Source organism: Larimichthys crocea, chromosome X, assembly GCF_000972845.2.
Source record: "Larimichthys crocea isolate SSNF chromosome X, L_crocea_2.0, whole genome shotgun sequence".
NCBI classification, from domain to species: domain Eukaryota; kingdom Metazoa; phylum Chordata; class Actinopteri; family Sciaenidae; genus Larimichthys; species Larimichthys crocea.
In genome coordinates, this window is record NC_040020.1 from 13,835,107 (window position 1) to 13,856,888 (window position 21,782).

The window sequence follows — 21,782 nt, forward strand, 5'->3', positions numbered from 1 at the left end:
CTGAAAGACTTCTTTTCCTTGAGTAAAAGCTCCAGTAAATACTGGTGACCGCACCAACGCAAACCATACCTAATGGTTTGACCTTTTGTGTGTGGGTGAGTTGGCTGGTGGTGAAACATTGTTGCATGCTATATGTCTGCTCAGTTAAAGTGTCCTTCATGTTGTGAATTTATCAAACTATCTTATTTTGTGGAAATAGTTTAATATATTCACACAGAGGTTATCAAAAAAAGCAAAATGATGTTGGTATGGATGGTAGTAGAGCGGGTCTATTGGCATTTATTTTTGTTTTGAGACTTGCAAAACAGGAACTAAATTTAAAAAGGAACCATGTCCACAAAGCCAAACAATTAGTTTCACTCTATGACAGATAAAAGCCTTTGTTCGGGTGGGACAAAGTGCAACACACATAAACTGCAGCTGCAAGACAGAAAAGTGTGAAAACCAGAAAACCTTTTCCTGCCTCTCAGCCTGTTCTCACACTTATCTGCTGCAGTCTCAGCCCTCAGTGCACAGGAGTACCTGCCTCTGAAGCAACATGGAGAGGGAGGGGATGCTGGTCCGGTCTATCTATTATGGGAGAATTGGAAGTAAAGCCACAGAGAGACTCCTGGAGAGGTTTGGACATGAGGGGAGCTTTCTACTGAGAGACAGTGAGACAATGCAGGGAGCCTTCTGTCTGTGCGTGAGGTGAGCTTTGAGTACGCTTGTACAAAAGAGTGGCATTTTTCATTCAGTTGCTTTGTATCCTTGTGATCATTCTCTATTTAAGCTCATCGTCAATTCATGCATGTTTTATTTAGTTGATTTATATATCATGAAGCCAGCGACTTAAGCTTTATCTGAGAGATAAGCTGAGAAAACCATGTATGTACAATCTAGTATAAAGTAATATGAACATTTTTAAATTCTAAAAACGAGTTAGGATAAAATCACTACATGTAAACAGACTATTATAGTTTGATGTTTTCATTTTTTGCTATTTTTGCGAGTGAGTGTGAGCTGAGTTCATGCTGGAAAAAAAAACGCCACGCATGGTGCCACTTTTAAAAGGTGTGAAACAAAGACAGAAATAAATGCAGAGAAAAAAAGCAGCATTTCATCCTCTCTAGTTTCTGCATGCTGGTGCATTTCATAAAGAGTAGGTAGTTTACTTGGCTTGGTACTGTGTAGTGTTATGGAAAAAAAGACACATAGTGAAGCCTCAATCCTCATCTAAATACACATTTGGGCATCATTTCAGCTACACACCATATTTCTATTATATGAAAAGAGAGTGAAAAAGAATTAGGGCTATTATGAACCGAACACTCAAATACTGATCTGAAACCAAACTGGCAGCCTTTGCACCCCTTTGAAAGGAAACAGGTGCTGCCATCGACAGATTGTACCGCAGTAAAACTTAACTCACAACCGAACAAGTAAAAAAAAAAAGAAAAATCCACAGTATGTCCACTGCAGTAAAGTAGAAAGATAAAAGTGTTGTGTTAAAAGAAGAAGATATTTTACTGAAGTAAAAGTAGCAGTAACACAATGAAGAAATACTCTGATATAAATAAAAGTCATAGTGGTCGTTTGCTGCATGTAGTCCACTTTCACTTTACCAAATTTCCTGTAAAAATCAAAGTGCATTTTTTCTTTATATATTATGGAATTTCATTCCTGATTCATTTCTGTCTCTAAGGCGCATCAATATAGTCATGGTAGTGCTATTTTTAACAACTGTACAAACTGTTTCATCTACAACAATAGAAGTTTTATAAAGTAGGATAATCAAATGTTTGACATATAACTTATTAACTAATCACTATAGCAGATGAATGTAGTACAGTACAAATTGCAATATTTCCCCCTAAAATGTAGTGTTGTAGTCAAGACCTAAATTGAGACAAAGTCAAGATCAAAGCAGGGCTGAGACCAAATCAAGACCAAGACCAGATAGTGTAGCCTACTTAGGTAGCTAACATGTAGCTAATATTCTCCATATCTCTTTGGGAGAGGAAACAAACGGGCTGTAAATGGATGAATGGTGACACGTCAAAAAAGTCCTTCCGATTTCCTTTCATACATTTTCAAATATAAAATACGACATCATGTATACTACAGCTTGGCTGAATACTTGATGGTTTATATTAAATGTAGTTCACATTATTATTTTATTTTTTAAATGAGCTGCTTTATAAAATACTGAGTTTGATTTGTTGTAGGAACTTTGCAGCTGTTGGTTTGTGGTCTTGATGTTAAACCTCGCCCTAAACTCTGCTCTCCTCTCTTTACTTTTCTATCTCACGCAGGTGCTCTAGAACTACAGACTGTAGTTATAGAGTCAAACAAATGACTTCAGCCTGTCAAAATATTTTCAGTTTTTCAATTATGAAACTGCAGTAGACGCACTAGACGTTGTTAGGTGATTAACACTGGTGATATCCCCGCAGTTGTGGTCTTGAAATAAAATCCTGAGGCCAAGATCGAGTAAAAATGCTGTCGATACTGAGATGAGAATGAGACCTTCAAAAAGTCTTGAGACTTGAAACTGATGCCAAGTACTACAACACTGGTGCAGAACAAAGTAACATAAAATGGAAAGTTAAGTTTAAATTAAGTTCAAGTAGTCTACCTCAACTAGTACTTAAGTACATTTAGTAAATGTACCTAGTTACATTCCACCATGGTATACTGGGGACTGTTCTTACAATACACAAGTTCAACAAACTTTGCTCCGACAGCTTCAGGTACAAATGTAAGATTAAAAATATTCAAAGTCATTTTAGAGATATAGATAATAACAATATGCCATGAAAGTCTTATTTACAAACGAGTTGTAATTTATTTATATTATTTAGCGTTTCATATTTAGATAATGAATTAATATGCAAAAAATAAAAAGAAAGATATACTTGAAAAACAGTAAAAAAAAATAAAGATGTAAAATGAATATAAATTCAAACGACTCTATGAGGGAACCTTTAGAGAATAATCAGACCATTCGAATGGATTCAAATCTGAATTGATTGCCCTGTATGCATAATTATAGTGAGTAACCGAGGTCTGGTTTCACCTTTAGTGGGGTCAGATATAAGACAGAAATCAGTCATCCTCCCTTTCACATTTAATCATCACACTGGAACATGTGCTTACACTTCAGGAGCTTCAGGTCTGACACATTCACAGAAAATCGTTCAAATCTCTCCACTTTGTGTTTTGTAGGAGAGCACCGTACGTGCACACCTACAGGCTTGTACGCTCCGCTGACGGCTGGTGTCTTCAGGTGAGTGAACATCTGTGGGCAAATCGCACGCAAACACACACAAGGATGTTTATGTTTGTATTTATGGATTTCTTTATGTGTGATTAACAGGATTCTGGAGTCCGACTGCAGAGTTTTCGTACTCTGGAAACGCTGATAGAGAACTACAGAAGGGTTGCAGCCTCCAGTGTCAACATAGCCCCTCTTACAGATCCACTGGATAAAACACAGCTACCATACATCAGCCCTGAAGGTATGGCACACAATCACACTTGTGCTACTTTATGATAAGTATTTTCCTTTGTGTCAAGTAGCAAAAACATCCATTAACTAAATCTGGTCCATGCACTCACAGACACAGACACACAGAGTAATCTCAGTGTGTGTTGCTTGTGGTGCATCAAAGAGTCTCTCTTCAGCTAGGAAGTGTCTACAATGCCTTATGACCCACTCATTCAACTCTAACACAGTTTCCCTGGTGTCCTCTACAGAGTTTGTCTACATGGAAACATGCAGCAGCAGCAGCACATGTTAAGGCCAACAACATCATTCATCAGGGAGACAAACAAGATGACAAAAACATGAAATACATGACACATCAAGGACCTGTGCTCTACCTGTCATATTTATGCTGCTTCAGTATTCATGAAAGAAAACATGCCCTGGTTGTATTGCTTGACGAGACGATGCAAAAGAGGCCAAAGTACTTAAAGTCACCATGTCACCATATTTTACACCTTTGTGGTTGTGTATTGTAATTTTTTTTTATATATATATACAAACACAAAGAGAGTCGGCGTGTTTTTGTGTTTTTCATCTGTTCGAGGAAGTCACACTTAGGTACAGTGATCTGTGTGGTTTTCTGCCGATCTTTTATCATATTTGAAGCTACAGTAGCGACACAGGAAATGTAGCAGTGGGGGAAAGGTGGATCATAAAAAGTTTTGTGGGCACACTCATTCACCGTGTGACTTTATTTATTCATTCAATTTCAAGTTTTTCTCTTGGACAGCTCATGAGTTAGTGTTTATCTTCATGTTCCATTTAAGAAGTGTTAAACACAGTGTCCTTTCCTGACAGTTCCTCTTAACTGCTGAACTCATGATCATACATGACTTCACAGTAAATGTCAAATGTGTCTAATCTTGACACTTGGGCTGCATTTCATGCTTACTTGAAATCTGTACTTGTGCCTCTGTCAGTCATATGCAAAATGCAGTGTGATCAACTTTGGCCCGTGGGGAGGGGAGGTGCTATTTTTACCATGACTCACATTGGACTTAAAATGAGACGAATATCACTGTGCTGAAACAAAGGGACTTTTTGTCAGTCTGAGCTTAACACAACAACCAAGTTAATATGCATAACACCTGTTGCTCTGAGGCTGTTAACATTGGAGTTTTACATTAGCATGTCAATTTATTTTATGTGTATGTGATCTGTGTTTGATTTCTCTGGTCTTATGTTAAACATTTCAGTTTGTTTGGCTCAGTCAATCGCAGGCTTTTTACAATACTGTGGTCTGTCTTTCTAATCACATGTCGAGGAATTACAGAAAAAAAAAACTCAAACAAAAGCTAAACTCTTTCTCTTGTGTAGGTTAGCAACAAGTGCTACAGTCTACACGTTTATTCTTACTTAACTGTTGTGATATTATTAACTGTTACATCTGCACATCAGCTTCTTCCACTTCAGTTTAGGAGGTGGTTTTAGAACTTAGAAAGAGACCTGTACTTTTGCAGATATTAAAATGAAGTCCCATACTGACTTGTTGGTTCTGAGTGCAGACCTTTACAGGAATAGTTCAGTATTTTAGGAAACATCAAACTTTGCATGAAGACTGGGAAAAGGGGAAACAGCCCTTTGCAAAGGTCAAAATCCACCTACCAGCACTCCCTACAGTATTTAACACATCATGTTTGTTTAATCTTACATTTTTTATAGGAAGTTTTGTGCCAACTTAAAGTTTTCTATTGACTGACTTATAGTTAAGCTTTAGAGGTGCTTGTAGGTGCTGGTTGTGTTACCATTGGACAGAATGAGGCTTGCTTGTTGGGCTGAACTAAGCTTACCATCTGCTGGCAGTAGCTTCATGCACTGTATGTAAGGTTAAAAAGCCTTTATCCCAGATTGTTGTTCACATTTTTTTTATGTGGTTTGATTATATCTTTATGCTTAATTTGCATTTTTGTATTTTTTCTATGTTTTGTCTAAGTGTTGAAGTTTTGCTTTTGCTGTGAACTGCTCCCATTGAACCACTCTGTATAAATAAAGGCTGAATAAATGAATTAATTAAATGAGAAAATGATAATATATTGTATCACTCTTTATTTCACATGCAAAAAGGTCTACACATGTTGTAAAAGCACTAGATCATAAATAGATCTAAAGTTCAAGACCAGCTAACCAGGGCAGCAGAGCAGTTTCATCAAAACTCAGTGATGGACACGTTCTCTTCCGTTTAAATGAATAACCAAAAAAGTTCAGAAGTCATTTGAGTTCCATGACTAAGCGGAGCAAAACTATTATATAATATATGCAGCATGTTTTGATATACTTTTGGTATAGGTCCTAAAATATACTGAAACATGTCATCTGCAGAAATGTCACTGCGGTCAAGGAACTGTCATTTGCGAACACTCGGCACACTAAGCCAAAAACAGACGAAAGTCTCACATATCAGCAATGTTTCTATTAAAACATTTAGATTTAATAGCACGTGGCTGTAGTTTCCCTTTAAAGCTCCAAAGCCAAACATGTTTTCTTCAGTTTGAAAGTGTTTTTTCATGGTTTTCCTCTGTGTCCTCCACTTCTGTGATCTCCTCCATAGGTTCAGTTGGAGGGGCTGTATGGAAGAGCTGGAAACACACACAAAAACATATATCTGTAAAGTGTTTATGGTTGGGTGAGTTGTAAAGTGCGTGTACGATAGTTTGGGCTTCTTCTTACATTGGATGTTTCATTTTTTTCCAGGAAATATATATACTTTGGTGGGGGCCGAGGGATCGGAGGAAACAGAACCTCTGACACCCTGAAACACACAAACACACACAAAACAAACCTTAAGAAATAATGTCAATACACCTTTTAAACTCATTCTGCTGCCATTTGTGCTGGACGACATAATTTAAATGTTAAACTGCCAGAGAAAGAGGAAGCAAAGTGCATCCTTCAATTGACTTGTTTTGCATTTTTTTTTTTCATTTTGTGTGTTTCCTCTATCTAGAACTGACACTGGAGAATTTCGACCCTGTACGTAAAGGAAGTTGGGTGAATATTTTGTGGTGGCCCCACTTGTAAACTCACTTCTCCTTTCCGCCTTTTGTTTTTTCACTTAATGTCACTTCTGCTGACTTTTTAAACAGATCATATATATTATATATATATATATCTATATAATTATATATCTATAATAAGTGTGAAGAGAGGTGGCAAGTGTGTAAGGAGTTGTATGAAGAGGTGTATGAGTGTGAGTGAGTCACATCAGTTAGACTGAAAAGAAATACCTCTGATATCGCACCAGCAGCACCACAGCCAGGAGGATCATAGGTATTCCAAGTGAAATTGAGATGATGACCGGGATGTTGAGTTTGTGAACTGACGGTTCCACGACTACAAACAGACATATATATATATATATATATACACACACACACACACACAAGGATGCTGATAATTACATAAATATATATAATAGAAAACTGTGTATTCAGGCTTTCAGACATCAATTAACCACTGAACAGAGATGACCCAATTCAAAATGACTTTAACAACCAGTACTCACTGACAGTGTGACTCCAGTCACTCCATTCAGGCTGTTCTTGACAATCCTCCTCCTTCCTTGCCCTAATCCTCACTTTGTAAGTGAGGTTGGGGTCTACATTCTGCTCTGTATAAGACTCCTCTCCATCCAATTGTCTGGGGTTTTCCTATTTAAATATATATATATTAAAAAAGATTCATCAGTGAACACTCATAAGGTATACCTCATTTAAACTGTTGACTAATGATTCATTGAAATGTATTTGTAATACTTTTGAATTTGTTTGTCTTGTGCATTAGAATCAGAAAATACTGTATTTAATGTTGTAGATTATGTCTGCAATAATCAACATCCATATCCATTTCACTCAGACATACTGTACCTGGTCACCCATGTCCAGCTCGTATTGAAAGCAACTAGAGTCATTTGTTTCTCGACTGTGGGGCAGAGACCATTTCACCGTCAGGCTTCCATCTCTGACTGATGCAGAGATATTTGTGGGTGGAGGCAGGACCTCTGTGGCACACACAACAACAAACTTTAAATAATAATGATCTCCTATTTGTTTCCTAGTACCACCAGCAGGTTATCAATGACCCAGTGACGTAGCTCAAGATGTACATGGCGGTTTAGTTTTTGTACATACATTGATCAGATTGATTTGTGGTTTTGAGTAAAATGTATCAAGAATTGCTGGGTGGATTGCCATGACATTTTGTACACACATTAATGTCCCCCTCCAAATGAATCATAATAACTTTGGCCATCACAGTATAACTAACAGCTGCAACTAATCGCATCTGTATCACATTTTGTATAGCTGACATAAACTACGGACAATATGCTGCACAAACACACTGACAAGAGCCAAGCGGGTACAATCAAAATAAAGTTTTGTCTATTATTCAAACAGTGGATGCCATTGAAGGCCATCTGTAGTATTATCATTTGCAAATACTAAACAGTGTTTGTCTTGGAGTATTACCTAGCTCGCTCATTTTAACTGTGTGTATGACAGCTGTCCACCGGTCATGCTGGGTTACGTTCAATTGGAGGATTAGAACATCTGATATTTCTTGTTCCAAAAGAGTCAAAGACACTGGCCCTCCTTTATCCACAGAGGAGAAGTTAAACACTGCCTTTTTGTCATCACAAATACTGGATGAATAGAGAGAGAGAAAAAATACATGCTTAAAACAATATATACATGCTAGCGTACCTGCATTGTAATTATGCATTCATATACTCATCAAAGCTATGCTATATGGGTAATGTGTCATTTAGAAAAATACCTTATAAAGACAGAGAGCTGAATATCTTCTTGTAAAATGGATGGCCATGAGCAGTTGAGTTTATTTGTTGGGTAAAGGCGGCAGACAACGTCTTCTATCTTCTTTACTATCTCTGTATGATGATCCACTGGCTTTGAGGAGTTGCGTTCCTGAAAGTTTCAGAAAAAGAAAAAAAGAAAGAAAAAGACTATAGAAAACTACAAAAATACATCTGTATTTAAGCAGAAAGCCTTTATTGTGTCTGTGTGGAAGTTAAAAAAATAACTTTTGATACTCACCAAAGAACCATAGGACCTTGTATCCTGACAGACATCTGGGTTGCTCGCGTCTGTCCCTGTTAAAAGAGAACATACATCTGTAGTTATTATGTTAGCCATGCATCTTTTAGGTTTGATTTTGAGAACATACACACAGCAAAATGCAGACCAACACAAGTCCATCAAAATGTTAAGACTTCACACATGATAGCCATAACTGGTTAGTCAACCATTTTAGGCTATCTTGCTTTCATCAGGGTGGTATCACACTTTGTTTTTCTAAAGTAGCAGAAACATTCTCTCTGTGTGTGTGTGTGTGTGTGTGTGTGTGTGTGTGTGTGTGTGTGTGTGTGTGTGTAATCTCAAAAGTTACCCACCACTTTGTGAGGCCAACAAAACAAGCAGCAAACTGGACCAAAGTATTGAATGGACAGGAAACAGCTTCATAGCAAACCTAGGGGTTTTACACCCACCCACGCATACACACACACACAAGACAGTTCATGAACACACCCTACAGTATGTGGCTACATACAGTAGGCATAAAGAAACTTTTATATCAGTCCACACAGTAATTTCCTTTCTGTTTTTACTTCCCCTTTTTTAAAATTCTCAAATTTAGAGACTTAGGTAAGACATCTTGACGGACACAGAAGTTTTAACAACATATATATTTACACTGGCTACAAAAGCTTTTACAAATTGAACAAAAAAGAAATTAAGAACATATTGTCAGTACTTTGCTTTGTTTTCATAACTTAAACGTTCATACTCATACTCAAACATGATAAATGGACTAACCTGTGATTTGTTATTCTAGGTGTGAGATTTCTTATCAATACAGCCTGTCAGAAAATCCTACCAGAATCATCTTATTCCATTACTGTAAGCAGCATTGACAAGAAGTCCTTACCTCCTGCTACCCGTCCACTTTGTCACAGTCTGAATGTTGAATGAGACATTTCTGGGGAAAGAAGAAGCATGACGTCACAGTGTAAAAAGCTTCAGGAAACCATGAGTTTCTTCCTGTTTCTTTATTGTCATGCTCTGATACACATACACTGCAAGATCAAAAGATCCGAAACACTCTATAATTAACCTGTCTAGCAATGTCGAAAGTTAATTATCGATGGTAAATACAGAATAGGAAGAAGTATATGTTTGAGTAAATAACTTTTTTTGGTGTTTTACTAAATCAGTAACTGTTTTGAATGAAACAAGTAACTTTCTTAAAGTTATAGAACCTCTAAAAAAAAAGAAAGAAAGTAAAAAAGAAAGAAAGAAGGATTTTATTCCTGGCATTGTGGAGATGGCTTTTAAAGATCTATTGTAGGAAATGCAGTTAACTGAATTAAAATATATATTTAAAATATCCACATAGTTAAGTTTCTATAAAAAATAACTTTTTTCGCCATATTTGGTGTACCTGTGACTTTGCCTAACATGAGTACATCTGACATAATCTGGTTCCTCTGGCTCCTCCTAGTGCTTTCTGAGGGCACTTGCGAGATCAACCAGTCTAGACCGTCTAACTGCCCACGCCTCCCTCCCACACTGCATTCTCTGACTCAGACAAGCAGTACAAGCCAAACCAGACCTGTTTATTATTTCAAAATTGGCCCAGCATCAATGCAGAACTGAGAGATGTGGGACCTGAATCCATCCAGGAGACACAGACTGGATCATATCAATGACGTCAGCCATAGGTTTCTGAAGAGCTCAGTGTGGCATTTTTCTGTGGCGTCTTATGGAGATTCACTTGTTTTGTAACCTGCCTCAAGTGGCCATTTGAGGCACCATCTCACACCATCTTGAGATCACAGATGCACTTTATTACACTCACGCAACACTGTCATCAAAGTCAGCACTGTCTGATCATGGCCTGGTCTTCTCAGATACATTTGGGCATCATGTTCCCATGCTGTAATAGAATGGGTCCCTCCCAACCCAGACCCAATTTAATCACATAAAAAGTGGATCCAGACCCGTGCAGTCCCAGGTTGGGTCTCAGTGGAGTTAAGGAGGAGCAAGCAAAATCAACCATGTCTGCTCTGCCAAACACAGCACATAACAGATGAACAAAACACGCAGCCTCTCGCTCATTATCCATGGTGCTGTCAACGTAGTTCGATAAAGTTGGAAAGATATTGGCAGATTCAAACTTCCGGGATCAATAACTCTCTGCAAATATCTTTCCAACTTTGCAACTGAAGTTGTCAAGTTGTGAATAACTTTTGTGGGACTGGGGTGTGTTGTACTAGCCTCTCCCATTGTTAGATGGGTCACATCTTCCCCTGAACCCTGGTGGTTTGTCTTGAGGCTGTGAAACGCCAGAGGGGTGACTATGATCAGTCACAGTGAGAGCGACTCGGGTCTTTGGCTCCCACACTCTGGAGAACAAACCCTACGAAGGATGGGGTTTTACAAAACACCCAAATGTGTCTACTGTGGCTCAACCTGTGGTTTCGGTGGGACTGGGTTAGTGGAGTGGTACAAGCAACAAAGAGAGAGACACGAAAGGTTTTGCATTGTCTATTTTCAAATGCTGTCGTTGTTTGTGTGTTAGTGTATGGTGTGGGGAAGCAAGGCAAATGCCCCACAGGGTCTGATACTGTAACACAAGCAATTAATGCAGTAAATACATATACACTCAGACACAGGTTTATTACAGTAAGTTTGCAGAAACTAGTGTATTCTAATATAATAGCACTGCAGTAAATTATTAAAATCACCGTTCATATCAGTGACGCTAGGCTAACAGAACAGAAACACGTGTAAGACACATCCTCCAAAAGATCAGAAAGTTAGTAAGCATAAATAATGGACATGTAATAAATTTTGTTTATCATAACTTCAAGTGAGACCAGATTTTGTTGGATACTTTTTTTCCACATAAGTTACTTTGGAAACAGGATAATAACTAATAACTAACCAGTAACTGAACACTGTTTTCCATGTGGCTTGCTAAACATTACCATATGAGACTGTACAGGGAAAATGATGTAGGATAGTAGTTGGTATACCAAATATATTCCTGAAAATTAGGCCAAAAGAGAGTTCCCTGACCGGGAATCGAACCCGGGCCGCGGCGGTGAGAGCGCCGAATCCTAACCACTAGACCACCAGGGAAGACTGCGATAAAGAAATATATATATATATAGACATATATATATTACAAGGAATATATGGAAAGGATTTACAAAAGTACTGCTTGCTTGATGATCGCTGCGTAGTTAACCTCTCTAGTCCTTTTTTAGAAGTGAAGCTTCTTACCAAACTAACCACCTAAGTCCTGATCGCTGAAGCCCTTTCTTTTACAATAACGACATCATGTCCAATAAAGCATAAACCTCACCTTTACCTTTGGAGTGCTCATCTTTGCTCCGTTTTCAATTGTCCATTTTTCCAAAGGTGCACCAGACAGTAAGGAATAAGCTCACTGCTGACCTCTTGTGGACAATAGCATGAAAACACAGCTGGCGTTTTGAATGGCCAAGAAGACTATCAAGTTATTAGCAACATTTTATAAGAACTTGACAAAGTTTCTCACTACAGCAGAGAGCAAACTTGAACACCGGCATACTGTCTGTCAAAGCAGCTCCGCAGTCAACAACACAGTATGAATGTATGAAGTTCATCGGTGTTTATAATAATAAAGCAGCACACTGTGCAGGTTTCACAGAGGAGATAAGTGACAGACTACAGTCTGTAGTTTATCAGTTGTAGTGCAGCTGTCGCAAGTAATTTGCAAAGGTTGGTCCGGTGTCTCCTCTGCTAAAGGAGATAAGAAAGGGAACATTTAGTGCGTCTGCTAGGTAATACGTCCGGGTCATTTCACTTAAGTTGCGCAAATTCCCCTAAGCAAAAAAAAAAAAAAAAAGGACCGGAGACCATCAAGTAGTACAGTCTGAAGTGAAAACTTTCTGACAGTAAGTTACCAAAGCTTTATGTAATCACTCCTAATAGGCCTTTTCAATGTCTTTACCGTATTATTTGTTTTCTCAATACCTCGATAACTATATAAATGAATATACAAATGTTGCTATCCGGAGATATCGTAATCATTTTCTCGAGATCTTGAGAAAACGAAACTGTTTTGCATGTGTTAGTGCTTTCCTGTTGTTCTGCTATACAGTACACACACATTCACTCCGCTCGTCCCTGCCACACACCTTACACACCGATCCCCCAAGAGAGCTCTTATAACACCGGGATAACGACATAATTAATACGAGATCTCAATGAATGATTGAACGAATGAATAGAAAAGGGCAGAAGTCACTAGCTAAGGCACGTTAATCCAAGTAAAGCAAAATAATGTCTACAGTACACAATGGTTTATTGTACTGTACTGTGTGCTAGATAATAGCTCCTGACTGCTATGGTATGGAAGCCCCAAACAGTCGTACATTCATACATTTTATTTCTTATTTTTTCTTGTGATAACGAGTTCACCTAATTTGTTTTCTTGAGATCTCAAGTTATCATTTTCATTATCATCATTATCGCAAAATAACAATTATGTCATTTTATAATGGACTGTAAATGGTAAATGGACTGTACTTATATAGCGCCTTTCTAGTCTTCTGACCACTCAAAGCGCTCTACACAACATATCTCATTCACCCCATTCACACACATTCATACACTGATGGCATTGGCTACCATGCAAGGTGCCAACTGCTCATCAGTTAATGCCATGATTAATTTGAGATCCCAAGAAAACAGAATCATTGTCTTTCTGCACATTCTCCTGTTCCTCCGATTCCTCTTTTTGTTTTCTCAAGATCTCAAATTAATTATGTCATTATCTCAGTTTAGTTATCTTGAGAAAAAACTTTTTAGACAACTTATTTATTTTACTATGAGCAGAAGAGTAACACGTTTGTCTTTCTCTTCTTCTAATCCCCCTCTGTCAATTTCAGCATGGCAGCCAAAGACACAGTGAGACATAATAAAACAGCCATTCAGTCGACTTTGTGTGCAGACTACAAGCTGATCCTCAACAAAGTTTATGAAAAGGACCTGATAACTGAACGCGAGTACAACAATCTGAAAAGCATCAACAAAGAAGATGTAGAGGGGCATGTCACTGAGATTGTGGATAAGATGATAAATAAAGGAGAGGACACCTGCCAAGGCTTCCTGAACCTCCTGCAGACTGATGAGGATATTAGAGAAACTTACCCTAAGCTGAAAAAAATATGGAACAAGGAGAGACCTTTATCTAAACCTGTCCAAGCTACTTCAGTTGACAGCACAGGTATGTGTCCTTGTATTCCTCACACACCAGCCTGTACTCTATTTCACATAATGTTGAGGTTTGTGTTTGGAGGTGTTAATCTGTTTCACTCTGATTTCCTCAGATTCTTCACCAGACACAAAGAGGCAAAAGAAGGTGTGGTCTGTACCTATTATTGAAACAGCACATTATTTATTATATATAAGTATATGTATTATAGTTAGGCTTTGTTTAAGACACAAGAAAGGGTTTAAACTGTTTCCTCACAGATATTAGCCTGCATTAACACACAGAATATTAGCTTTGTAATATTGTAATGCTTCATGAAATGTAAAGTCACATGTTAGTAAATGTTTTGGAGCACACAATATTGAAATGCTATTTATTTTCTTCATCATGTGTTTCATTTGTTTTTAGGACGAGCAGTATCAGTTGAACAGCAAACCTACCGGCCTCTGTGTGATCATAAACAACGAGCGGTTCATGAACCATGTAGTCAGAACCGGAACCAACAAAGATGCAGGTATGTTGACAGATTCACAGATTTACACTTTTGTCCTGTTTGTTTGTGGTTGAAACGTTTTGTTTCTTTGTAATTCATTTACCTGCAGAAAGTTTGGGAAAGGTGTTCAGCTGGCTCGGGTTCAGAGTCCTGATGTGTAAAGACCAAACCAAGGACCAGATGGATCAGGCACTGAACTACTTCACTTCTCTCAGCGACCCATCTCAGCTGCCAGAGTTCAGTGTGATGGAGTGGTCTGACGGTGGATTCACTGATCTCCAGGAGGCTCCTAAACATGGAGATGCCTTCATCTGCTGTATTCTGAGTAACGGAGTGGACGGCGGAGTTTTAGGGACCGATGGGGAGGCCCTCTCCATCAAAGCAATATATAAAAGATTCATGGCAACTGACCGATCAGTCCTCACCGGCAAGCCCAAAGTGTTCCTGATCCAGGCTTGCCAGAGAGGGGAAGTGGGGTTAAAAGATCTGCAGAGCGATGATTCTCATTCACTATCCATCCCTGGGGAAGCCGATTTTCTGGTTGCAATTGCCACTGTTGGTGGCTATGACTCATATAGACACAGAATAAACGGAAGCTGGTTCATCCAATCTGTGTGTCAGCAGCTAGAGGAGGGCTGTCCCAGGTAAATGTATAACTCCAAATTGTGGCTTAAAATATCAAAAAATCAATAATATCCACAATATGTAGTATTTCACAGATCTGATAGTATTGTCACCATGCGTTGTATACTGTACTGAATAGAGATAGTAATGTGTTTTTCTACATTATGTTTTAGGGGCGATGACATGACCACCATCTTCTACCGAGTGATCGATGAAGTAAGCCAGAAAGGGGTGCCCAATCGACCGTGTGTAAAACAGATGCCTGAAGTTAGGTTCACCCTGAGGAAGAGACTTGTGTTGTCACCACATTGTAATTAAAGCTCAAATGTTATTTTTAAATGAGCACATCATTGCCTTTTATACTGTCATACATTTGTCTGAATAAAACTGTTTTTTGATCACTGGTGGGTCCATGTTTTACAAATAAGTTACTTATATTAAAAAAAAACACCTTCACCTAATCTATCCATATTTACTATCTGTATTTAGTATCTCTAGTAAAATGATATTAAAACTATCAGTTTAACAAGTGTTCAACCACTGCAGAGTCTTAGTACAGCATCTATCCATTTTCTGTAACTGCTTATCCTTATGAGGGTCCCAGCTGACTTAGGGTGAGAGGAGGGGTACACCCTGGATTACTCGCCAACTCATAGGGCACATAGAGACAAACAACCATTCACACTCACACACACGTAAGGGCAATTTTAAGTCACCAATGAACCTATCGACTGCAAGTCTTTGGACCGTGGGAGTAAGCTGGAGTGCCCTGAGTCAGACTTTTTGGCCGTGAGTGGCTGAATGATGTGCCGCAAGGCATTTGAAAAGCGTGGTCGGGTGTATCCTCTGCTAAAGGAGATAATAAAGGAAGCACTGAAGCACCTTTCTTGGATTCAAGCAGCTCCTAGCACAGCCGTCTGCTTCGTAAATACTTCCGGGTCATTTCACTCATTTGCGAACCTTCCGAAGCAAACGAGACCACTCGACACTTTCCGTATCCATCCCGATCTGATCGTCTCCAGCTCCGGCGACACTGACAGTAGCGGTTTTAGGTACGGGCGGACAGGGCAGCCGCCCGGGGCGCCATTTCGTGGGGGGCGCCACGAGCGCTTGGGGAAAAAAAAAAAAACAAAAAAAAACAAAAAAAACTTTTGTATCATATCGCTGCAATCGGCACATTGGCGCCCCCTAACTGCAGGCGCCCTGCCTTGCTTGCTGAGAAGGTGCCATCCACAGTTAATTAAGTTAGGGGAGCGGGCGCCCCGGGAGCGGGGTGTTGACAAGGCAGACGGAGGCATCGGACAGACCGATTGGGACGCACGCATCCCGGGGCGCACGGCGCATCCAGGGGCGCACGAGAAAATGTTCGCCTCGGGGGGGGGTTCGCCCAGGGCGCAACTGTGGCCAGGACCGGCGCTGGACACTGAGCTCTAACTTCTGCAGAGAGGAAACTTTATCTCTGATTCAGAGCAACGAAGCAGCTACATTTGTTACGGACATATAAGGAATCCCAAAGTAAGTGAAATCGAAAGTAAAAACTTCCTGACAGTAAGTTACCAAAGCTTTATGTAATCACCACTGTACTATACTTACGGTGCTTTCAAAGCCTTTGTCGCAGAAAAGGTGAAGTTCTGACTGTGTATGACACAAGTCCATCTAAACTCAGCTTATGTCATCCTCTGCAAGTCGCTTTGGATAAAAGCCTCTGCTAAATGCAATGTAATGTAATGTAATGTAATGTAATGTAATGTAATCTAAACAGTTAAATATGAAAAGGCATGTTAACCTATTATGAAGGCATACTAATCCAAAGTAACGCAAACAGTGCTGATTGGTTAACTATACTGTACTATGTGCTAGATAATGACTCCTGGGGGCCAAAGCAATGTTACTACAGTACATTGCTATGAGCAGAAGAGTAACACGTTTGTCTTTCTCTTCTTCTAATCCTCCTCTGTCAGATTCAGCATGGCAGCCAAAGACACAGTGAGACGTAATAAAACAGCCATTCAGTCGACTTTGTGTGCAGACTACAAGCTGATCCTCAACAAAGTCAGTGAGAAGAAATTGATAACTCAACGCGAGTACAACAATCTGAAAAGCATCAACAAAGAAGATGTAGAGGGGCATGTCATCGAGCTTGTGGATAAGATGGTAAATAAAGGAGAGGACACCTGCCAAGGCTTCCTGAACCTCCTGCAGACTGATGAGGATATTAGAGACACTTACCCTAAGCTGGAGGACATATGGATCGACAACAGACCTTTATCTAAACCTGTCCAAGCTAGTTCAGTTGACAGCACAGGTATGTGATCATGTATTCCTCACACACCCGCCTGTACTCTATTTCACATAATGTTGAGGTTTGTGTTTGGAGGTGTTAATCTGTTTCACTCTGATTTCCTCAGATTCTTCACCAGACACAAAGAGGCAAAAGAAGGTGTGGTCTGTACCTATTATTGAAACAGCACATTATTTATTATATATAAGTATATGTATTATAGTTAGGCTTTGTTTAAGACACAAGAAGGGGTTTAATTTTTTTCCTCACAGTTATTAGCCTGCATTAACACACAGAATATTAGCTTTGTAATATTGTAATGCTTCATGAAATGTAAAGTCACATGTTAGTAAATGTTTTGGAGCACACAATATTGAAATGCTATTTATTTTCTTCATCATGTGTTTCATTTGTTTTTAGGACGAGCAGTATCAGTTGAACAGCAAACCTACCGGCCTCTGTGTGATCATAAACAACGAGCAATTCACGCATTTGAAAGTCAGAACCGGAACCAACAAAGATGCAGGTATGTTGACAGATTCACAGATTTACACATTTGTCCTGTTTGTTTGTTGTTGAAACGTTTTGTTTCTTTGTAATTCATTTTCCTGCAGAAAGTTTGGGAAAGGTGTTCAGCTGGCTCGGGTTCAGAGTCCTGATGTGTAAAGACCAAACCAAGGACCAGATGGATCAGGCACTGAACTACTTCACTTCTCTCAGCGACCCATCTCAGCTGCCAGAGTTCAGTGTGATGGAGTGGTCTGATGGTGGATTCACTGATCTCCAGGAGGCTCCTAAACATGGAGATGCCTTCATCTGCTGTATTCTGAGTCACGGAGTGAACGGCGCAGTTTCAGGGACCGATGGAGAGGCCCTCTCCATCAGAGAAATATATAAAAGATTCAGGGCAACTGACCGATCAGTCCTCACCGGCAAGCCCAAAGTGTTCCTGATCCAGGCTTGCCAGGGACGGGGGAAACATCGTGGAGTGTTGTTAAAAGATCTGCAGAGCGATGATTCTCATTCACTATCCATCCCTGGGGAAGCCGATTTTCTGGTTGCTACCGCCACTGTTGAAGACTATGAATCATATAGACACCAAATAAACGGAAGCTGGTTCATCCAATCTGTGTGTCAGCAGCTAGAGGAGGGCTGTCCCAGGTAAATGTATAACTCCAAATTGTGGCTTAAAATATCAAAAAATCAATAATATCCACAATATTTACTATTTCATAGATCTGGTATGATTGTTACTGAATAGAGTACTGAATAGAGATAGTAATGTGTTTTTCTACATTATGTTTTAGGGGCGATGACATGACCACCATCCTCCACCGTGTAAACAACGAAGTAAGCCAGAAAGAGGCGACCAGTCTACCTGGTGAAAAAAAACAGATGCCTGAATTTAGGTGCACCCTGAGGAAGGGACTTGTGTTGTCACCACATTGAAATTGAAGGTCAAATGTTATTTTTAAATGAGCACATCATTGCCTTTTATACTGTCATACATTTGTCTGAATAAAACTGTTTTTTGATCACTGGTGGGTCCATGTTTTATAAATAAAAAAACCCTCCTTAACCTAATCTATCCATATTTACTATCTGTATTTAATATCTCTAGTAAAATTATATTAAATGTATCAAGCTAACAAGTATTCAACCACTGCAGAGTGTTAGTACACCATCTATCCATTTTCTGTCACAAAGGTCGGTGATTTATTTGTATGCATTTCCATAGATGGAAATTTCGGCTGCGCAAATACAACCGTCTTTACGGTGCTGCAGCGTCGTTGCCATGACAGCACGTCTATTTGTCCGTGTCGGAGAAGAGGCTGCAGATATAAGCTGCTTGGCAGAAAACAATGACAAAAACAACTGATCCCTTACAACAGAAGTCTGTCTCGTAACGCTGTTTGATCGATGTTGCACGTATTTCAAGTATCTGCCAGTGAATAAAGTCTGACGATGGAAGCCCCGCTGGAGGACGAGACTCCTGCAGGTGCCTTAGCGGGAATTGAGGTGCCCGACCACGGAGAGGAGTTAAAAGCCTCGGACGAAGCTCTTACATTGATGTCCAGCTTTGGTGAGTTCTCTGTTTATTTTTTAGTCTACTCTAAAGTGTCTCCAGAAGGCATGAACTCCGCGCTCCTGAGAGTTGGCACCACCTGGTTTTGGCACATCTTGAGTTGCCTCAGACATAAGGAGACTTTCTTTCATGTGAACACTGGGAATAGAAAAACAGCTTCGTTAAACGGTGACTCATGTCCAAACTTAAGTCTTCTCTCACTTCTATCAGAGCCTGCAGAGCTGCAGAAGTGTGTGTTTCCAGACTCTCTGGTGACTGTGTCAGAGAGCGGCCGAGACCTGGGGAGGTTCAGTGTGTCGGTGGAGTTTGCGCGTAGAGGTCAGCAGACCTGTATGCTGCTGCATGCTCAGAGTCAAGGAGCCATTGATGACTCCCCCTGTGGAACAACAGTGACAGGTGAGGGTGGGGTTGCCAAGACAGGTTGATCTCTGTTGTTTTGTCTGTGATGATTCAGTATCTTTGTCCATTTAAAGCCTACCTAACCACGGACCTGGAGGTGCTGGAGGAAGATTACCATGAGTATGTCAAGGTGAGTCATTGCAAGCTGTCTCATTTTAACACATGTGGATCAGCTGTGGTGATCCACATCTTTCTGTCCCTAACACGTCTGAATCCTTTTTTTTTAGCTTGAGGGCCACAGTTTGGACAAGAGGTGTCACATGGTGCAGCGTGACGGGCAGCTGGTGATCAATAAAGTAACTACAGTAGGAGAGGTGAGAGATGATGTGGTGATGTCAGCAAACCTGCTGTTGTCAAATGACTGTAAGGTAAAAGTCATTTCAAATCAATCATCTGCTTGTTAGACTTGCTCTGGAGCTAGGTGCCTATGGATTTCATTATGCACTGTGCTGTGTATAACTGTCTATCTGTATCTGGATCGGCCGGGGTGTGATCCTTTGTGTGCGCGTACAGGAGGTGACAAAGGAGAGTGCTTCGTATCCCATCTCTGTCCTAAGTGGGCTGGTAACTGAGGGATCCAACCTGCTGCTGATGCGCCTGATCGCTCTCAGGAAGAAGGTGCCAGAACAGATGACCTTTATCTCTTTTGACCAGGGATTACACATCATCCACACCACTTTTGTAAGTAATTATGCCAGTATGACCTCCTGCTGATTCTGAGTGTTGTTTGAATAGATGAACTCTGATTATTTGTTTCTCTGTGGTCAGAGCGAGCTGGGTCTGAAGCAGCTGGAGGTGGGGGATGAGATGGTGGAGGTATTTGGGGTGCAAAGGATTGTCCACTCTGTGGAGGACAGCCCCACTACCTGGCAGTGCTACTTCCTGCCTAATGGGTAAGCTCACTGAGTACATCTCATTGGGTTCTTACACCTGTTGCACAGTCTCACAGTCAGACACGGTACAACTGTTGATATATATATATATATATATATATATATATATATATATATATATATATATATATATATATATAGTTGTTTTTCACATGTATGTGCATGGCACTGCTAACCTCCACTGAAACACTGCATCTGTAAATCTCTCTGTGACTAGTATTACTTATAACTAATAAATACATAATCTGAGCAGTTTCTCTGGGCTCTGTTTAGGCACTTGGCCAGCAGAGTGCAGGTAGGATCACCGGTCACCATGAGACTTCTGCAAATGCCATCACAGCTAGAAAAAGGTAACCATTCTCACACAAATGAAAATTGTTTCTCCAAGGTTTGATTTTGAGAACATACACAGGGCAAAATGCAGACCAACACAAGTCCATCAAAATGTTAAAACCATTTTTGGCTATCTTGCTTTTATCAGGGTGGTATCACAGATTGTTTTTCTAAGGAAGCAGAAACATTGTGTGTGTATGTGTGTGTGTGTGTGTGTGTGTGTGTGTGTGTGTGTATGTGCGTGTGTTCGTGTGTGTGTGTGTTAGGTTTTGAGAAGATCCCCCTTCTTTGGGAAGGAGACATGCAGATGCGTTCCAAGTTCTTGGATAGAAAAGTAAGCACTAGCAATAATGTTCTCATATGATAAAGACACTAAACTATTACTTGAGTCATTTATTCAGTTAGACAGACCATGACTTCATTAAACAGAGCAGTGTATGAATATGTGTGTCTGTCTATTTGGGACAGGAGGAGCTGAAGGCCGACCATGCCTCGTACCTGAGACAGCATCCAGAGATCCGTGCCCTCATATCTGACTTCTTGCAGTTCTTACTCCTCAGGAAACCAGATGATGTCTTCCAGTTTGCCAGGGAGTACTTCCTCCCCTTTGCATCCCGCCGTCCTCCAGAGCCAAACCTGACACCCTAGGCCCCATACTCAAAGCAGGCGTATTTTATAGCTTTCTTCTTTATGGGTTTTACTGGAAATTGTTGGTCTGTTTCTCCTGAGTGGCAGATAACCTGTAGTATAAAAGGAAAACACTTTTCTGAGACTTCATAGCTGTGTGATGCTGCCAAAACCTTGAGTGAAATGAATAAAGTGTTTCAAACTGTTCTGTAGCTTTGCTTTATTACCCTGACTTG

General features: G+C 39.9%; 5 protein-coding genes and 1 non-coding gene across 7 annotated transcripts; 4 read left to right on the forward strand and 2 right to left on the reverse strand.

Annotated features, from left to right (window-relative positions):
- The first annotated feature begins 387 nt into the window (after nucleotides 1-387).
- LOC104935780 (SH2 domain-containing protein 1A) lies at nucleotides 388-5,759 on the forward strand. The gene is made up of 4 exons (XM_010751672.3): nucleotides 388-690; nucleotides 3,208-3,268; nucleotides 3,359-3,500; nucleotides 3,739-5,759. Exons 1-4 carry the CDS (start codon nucleotides 539-541, stop codon nucleotides 3,780-3,782), a joined length of 399 nt encoding a protein of 132 aa, XP_010749974.1. The 5' UTR covers nucleotides 388-538; the 3' UTR covers nucleotides 3,783-5,759.
- On the reverse strand, nucleotides 5,561-9,523 carry LOC109138066 (uncharacterized). The gene is made up of 10 exons (XM_027282346.1): nucleotides 9,473-9,523; nucleotides 8,937-9,013; nucleotides 8,581-8,636; nucleotides 8,303-8,451; nucleotides 7,996-8,168; nucleotides 7,393-7,526; nucleotides 7,032-7,176; nucleotides 6,754-6,859; nucleotides 6,197-6,278; nucleotides 5,561-6,105 (listed from the first exon to the last, which is right to left on the reverse strand). The coding sequence occupies exons 2-10, from the start codon at nucleotides 9,004-9,006 to the stop codon at nucleotides 6,013-6,015; spliced, it is 1,008 nt and encodes a 335-aa protein (XP_027138147.1). The 5' UTR covers nucleotides 9,007-9,013; nucleotides 9,473-9,523; the 3' UTR covers nucleotides 5,561-6,012.
- Nucleotides 9,524-11,616: 2,093 nt separating this feature from the next.
- Nucleotides 11,617-11,688, reverse strand: trnae-cuc (transfer RNA glutamic acid (anticodon CUC)). Its single transcript has one exon. It is a non-coding gene; the product is annotated as a tRNA-Glu (tRNA).
- A 670-nt stretch (nucleotides 11,689-12,358) lies between these two features.
- On the forward strand, nucleotides 12,359-15,328 carry LOC104938227 (caspase-8). Of its 2 annotated transcripts, none has more exons than XM_019257250.2 (6): nucleotides 12,359-12,488; nucleotides 13,485-13,822; nucleotides 13,926-13,957; nucleotides 14,219-14,324; nucleotides 14,413-14,947; nucleotides 15,101-15,328. In XM_019257250.2, the coding sequence occupies exons 2-6, from the start codon at nucleotides 13,486-13,488 to the stop codon at nucleotides 15,243-15,245; spliced, it is 1,155 nt and encodes a 384-aa protein (XP_019112795.2). In that variant the 5' UTR covers nucleotides 12,359-12,488; nucleotide 13,485; the 3' UTR covers nucleotides 15,246-15,328. The 2 variants fall into 2 exon arrangements, with proteins under 2 accessions (XP_019112795.2, XP_027138146.1); XM_027282345.1 differs by having other exon boundaries at nucleotides 12,369-12,488; nucleotides 13,479-13,822.
- A 350-nt stretch (nucleotides 15,329-15,678) lies between these two features.
- Nucleotides 15,679-18,746, forward strand: LOC113743997 (caspase-8-like). The gene is made up of 7 exons (XM_027282344.1): nucleotides 15,679-15,956; nucleotides 16,347-16,442; nucleotides 16,889-17,232; nucleotides 17,336-17,367; nucleotides 17,629-17,734; nucleotides 17,823-18,369; nucleotides 18,516-18,746. Exons 3-7 carry the CDS (start codon nucleotides 16,896-16,898, stop codon nucleotides 18,655-18,657), a joined length of 1,164 nt encoding a protein of 387 aa, XP_027138145.1. The 5' UTR covers nucleotides 15,679-15,956; nucleotides 16,347-16,442; nucleotides 16,889-16,895; the 3' UTR covers nucleotides 18,658-18,746.
- A 138-nt stretch (nucleotides 18,747-18,884) lies between these two features.
- On the forward strand, nucleotides 18,885-21,754 carry catip (ciliogenesis associated TTC17 interacting protein). Its single transcript, XM_010754585.3, has 9 exons — nucleotides 18,885-19,291; nucleotides 19,505-19,690; nucleotides 19,768-19,823; nucleotides 19,921-20,007; nucleotides 20,207-20,374; nucleotides 20,462-20,586; nucleotides 20,860-20,936; nucleotides 21,186-21,253; nucleotides 21,388-21,754. The coding sequence occupies exons 1-9, from the start codon at nucleotides 19,174-19,176 to the stop codon at nucleotides 21,565-21,567; spliced, it is 1,065 nt and encodes a 354-aa protein (XP_010752887.2). The 5' UTR covers nucleotides 18,885-19,173; the 3' UTR covers nucleotides 21,568-21,754.
- The last annotated feature ends 28 nt before the right edge of the window (nucleotides 21,755-21,782 follow it).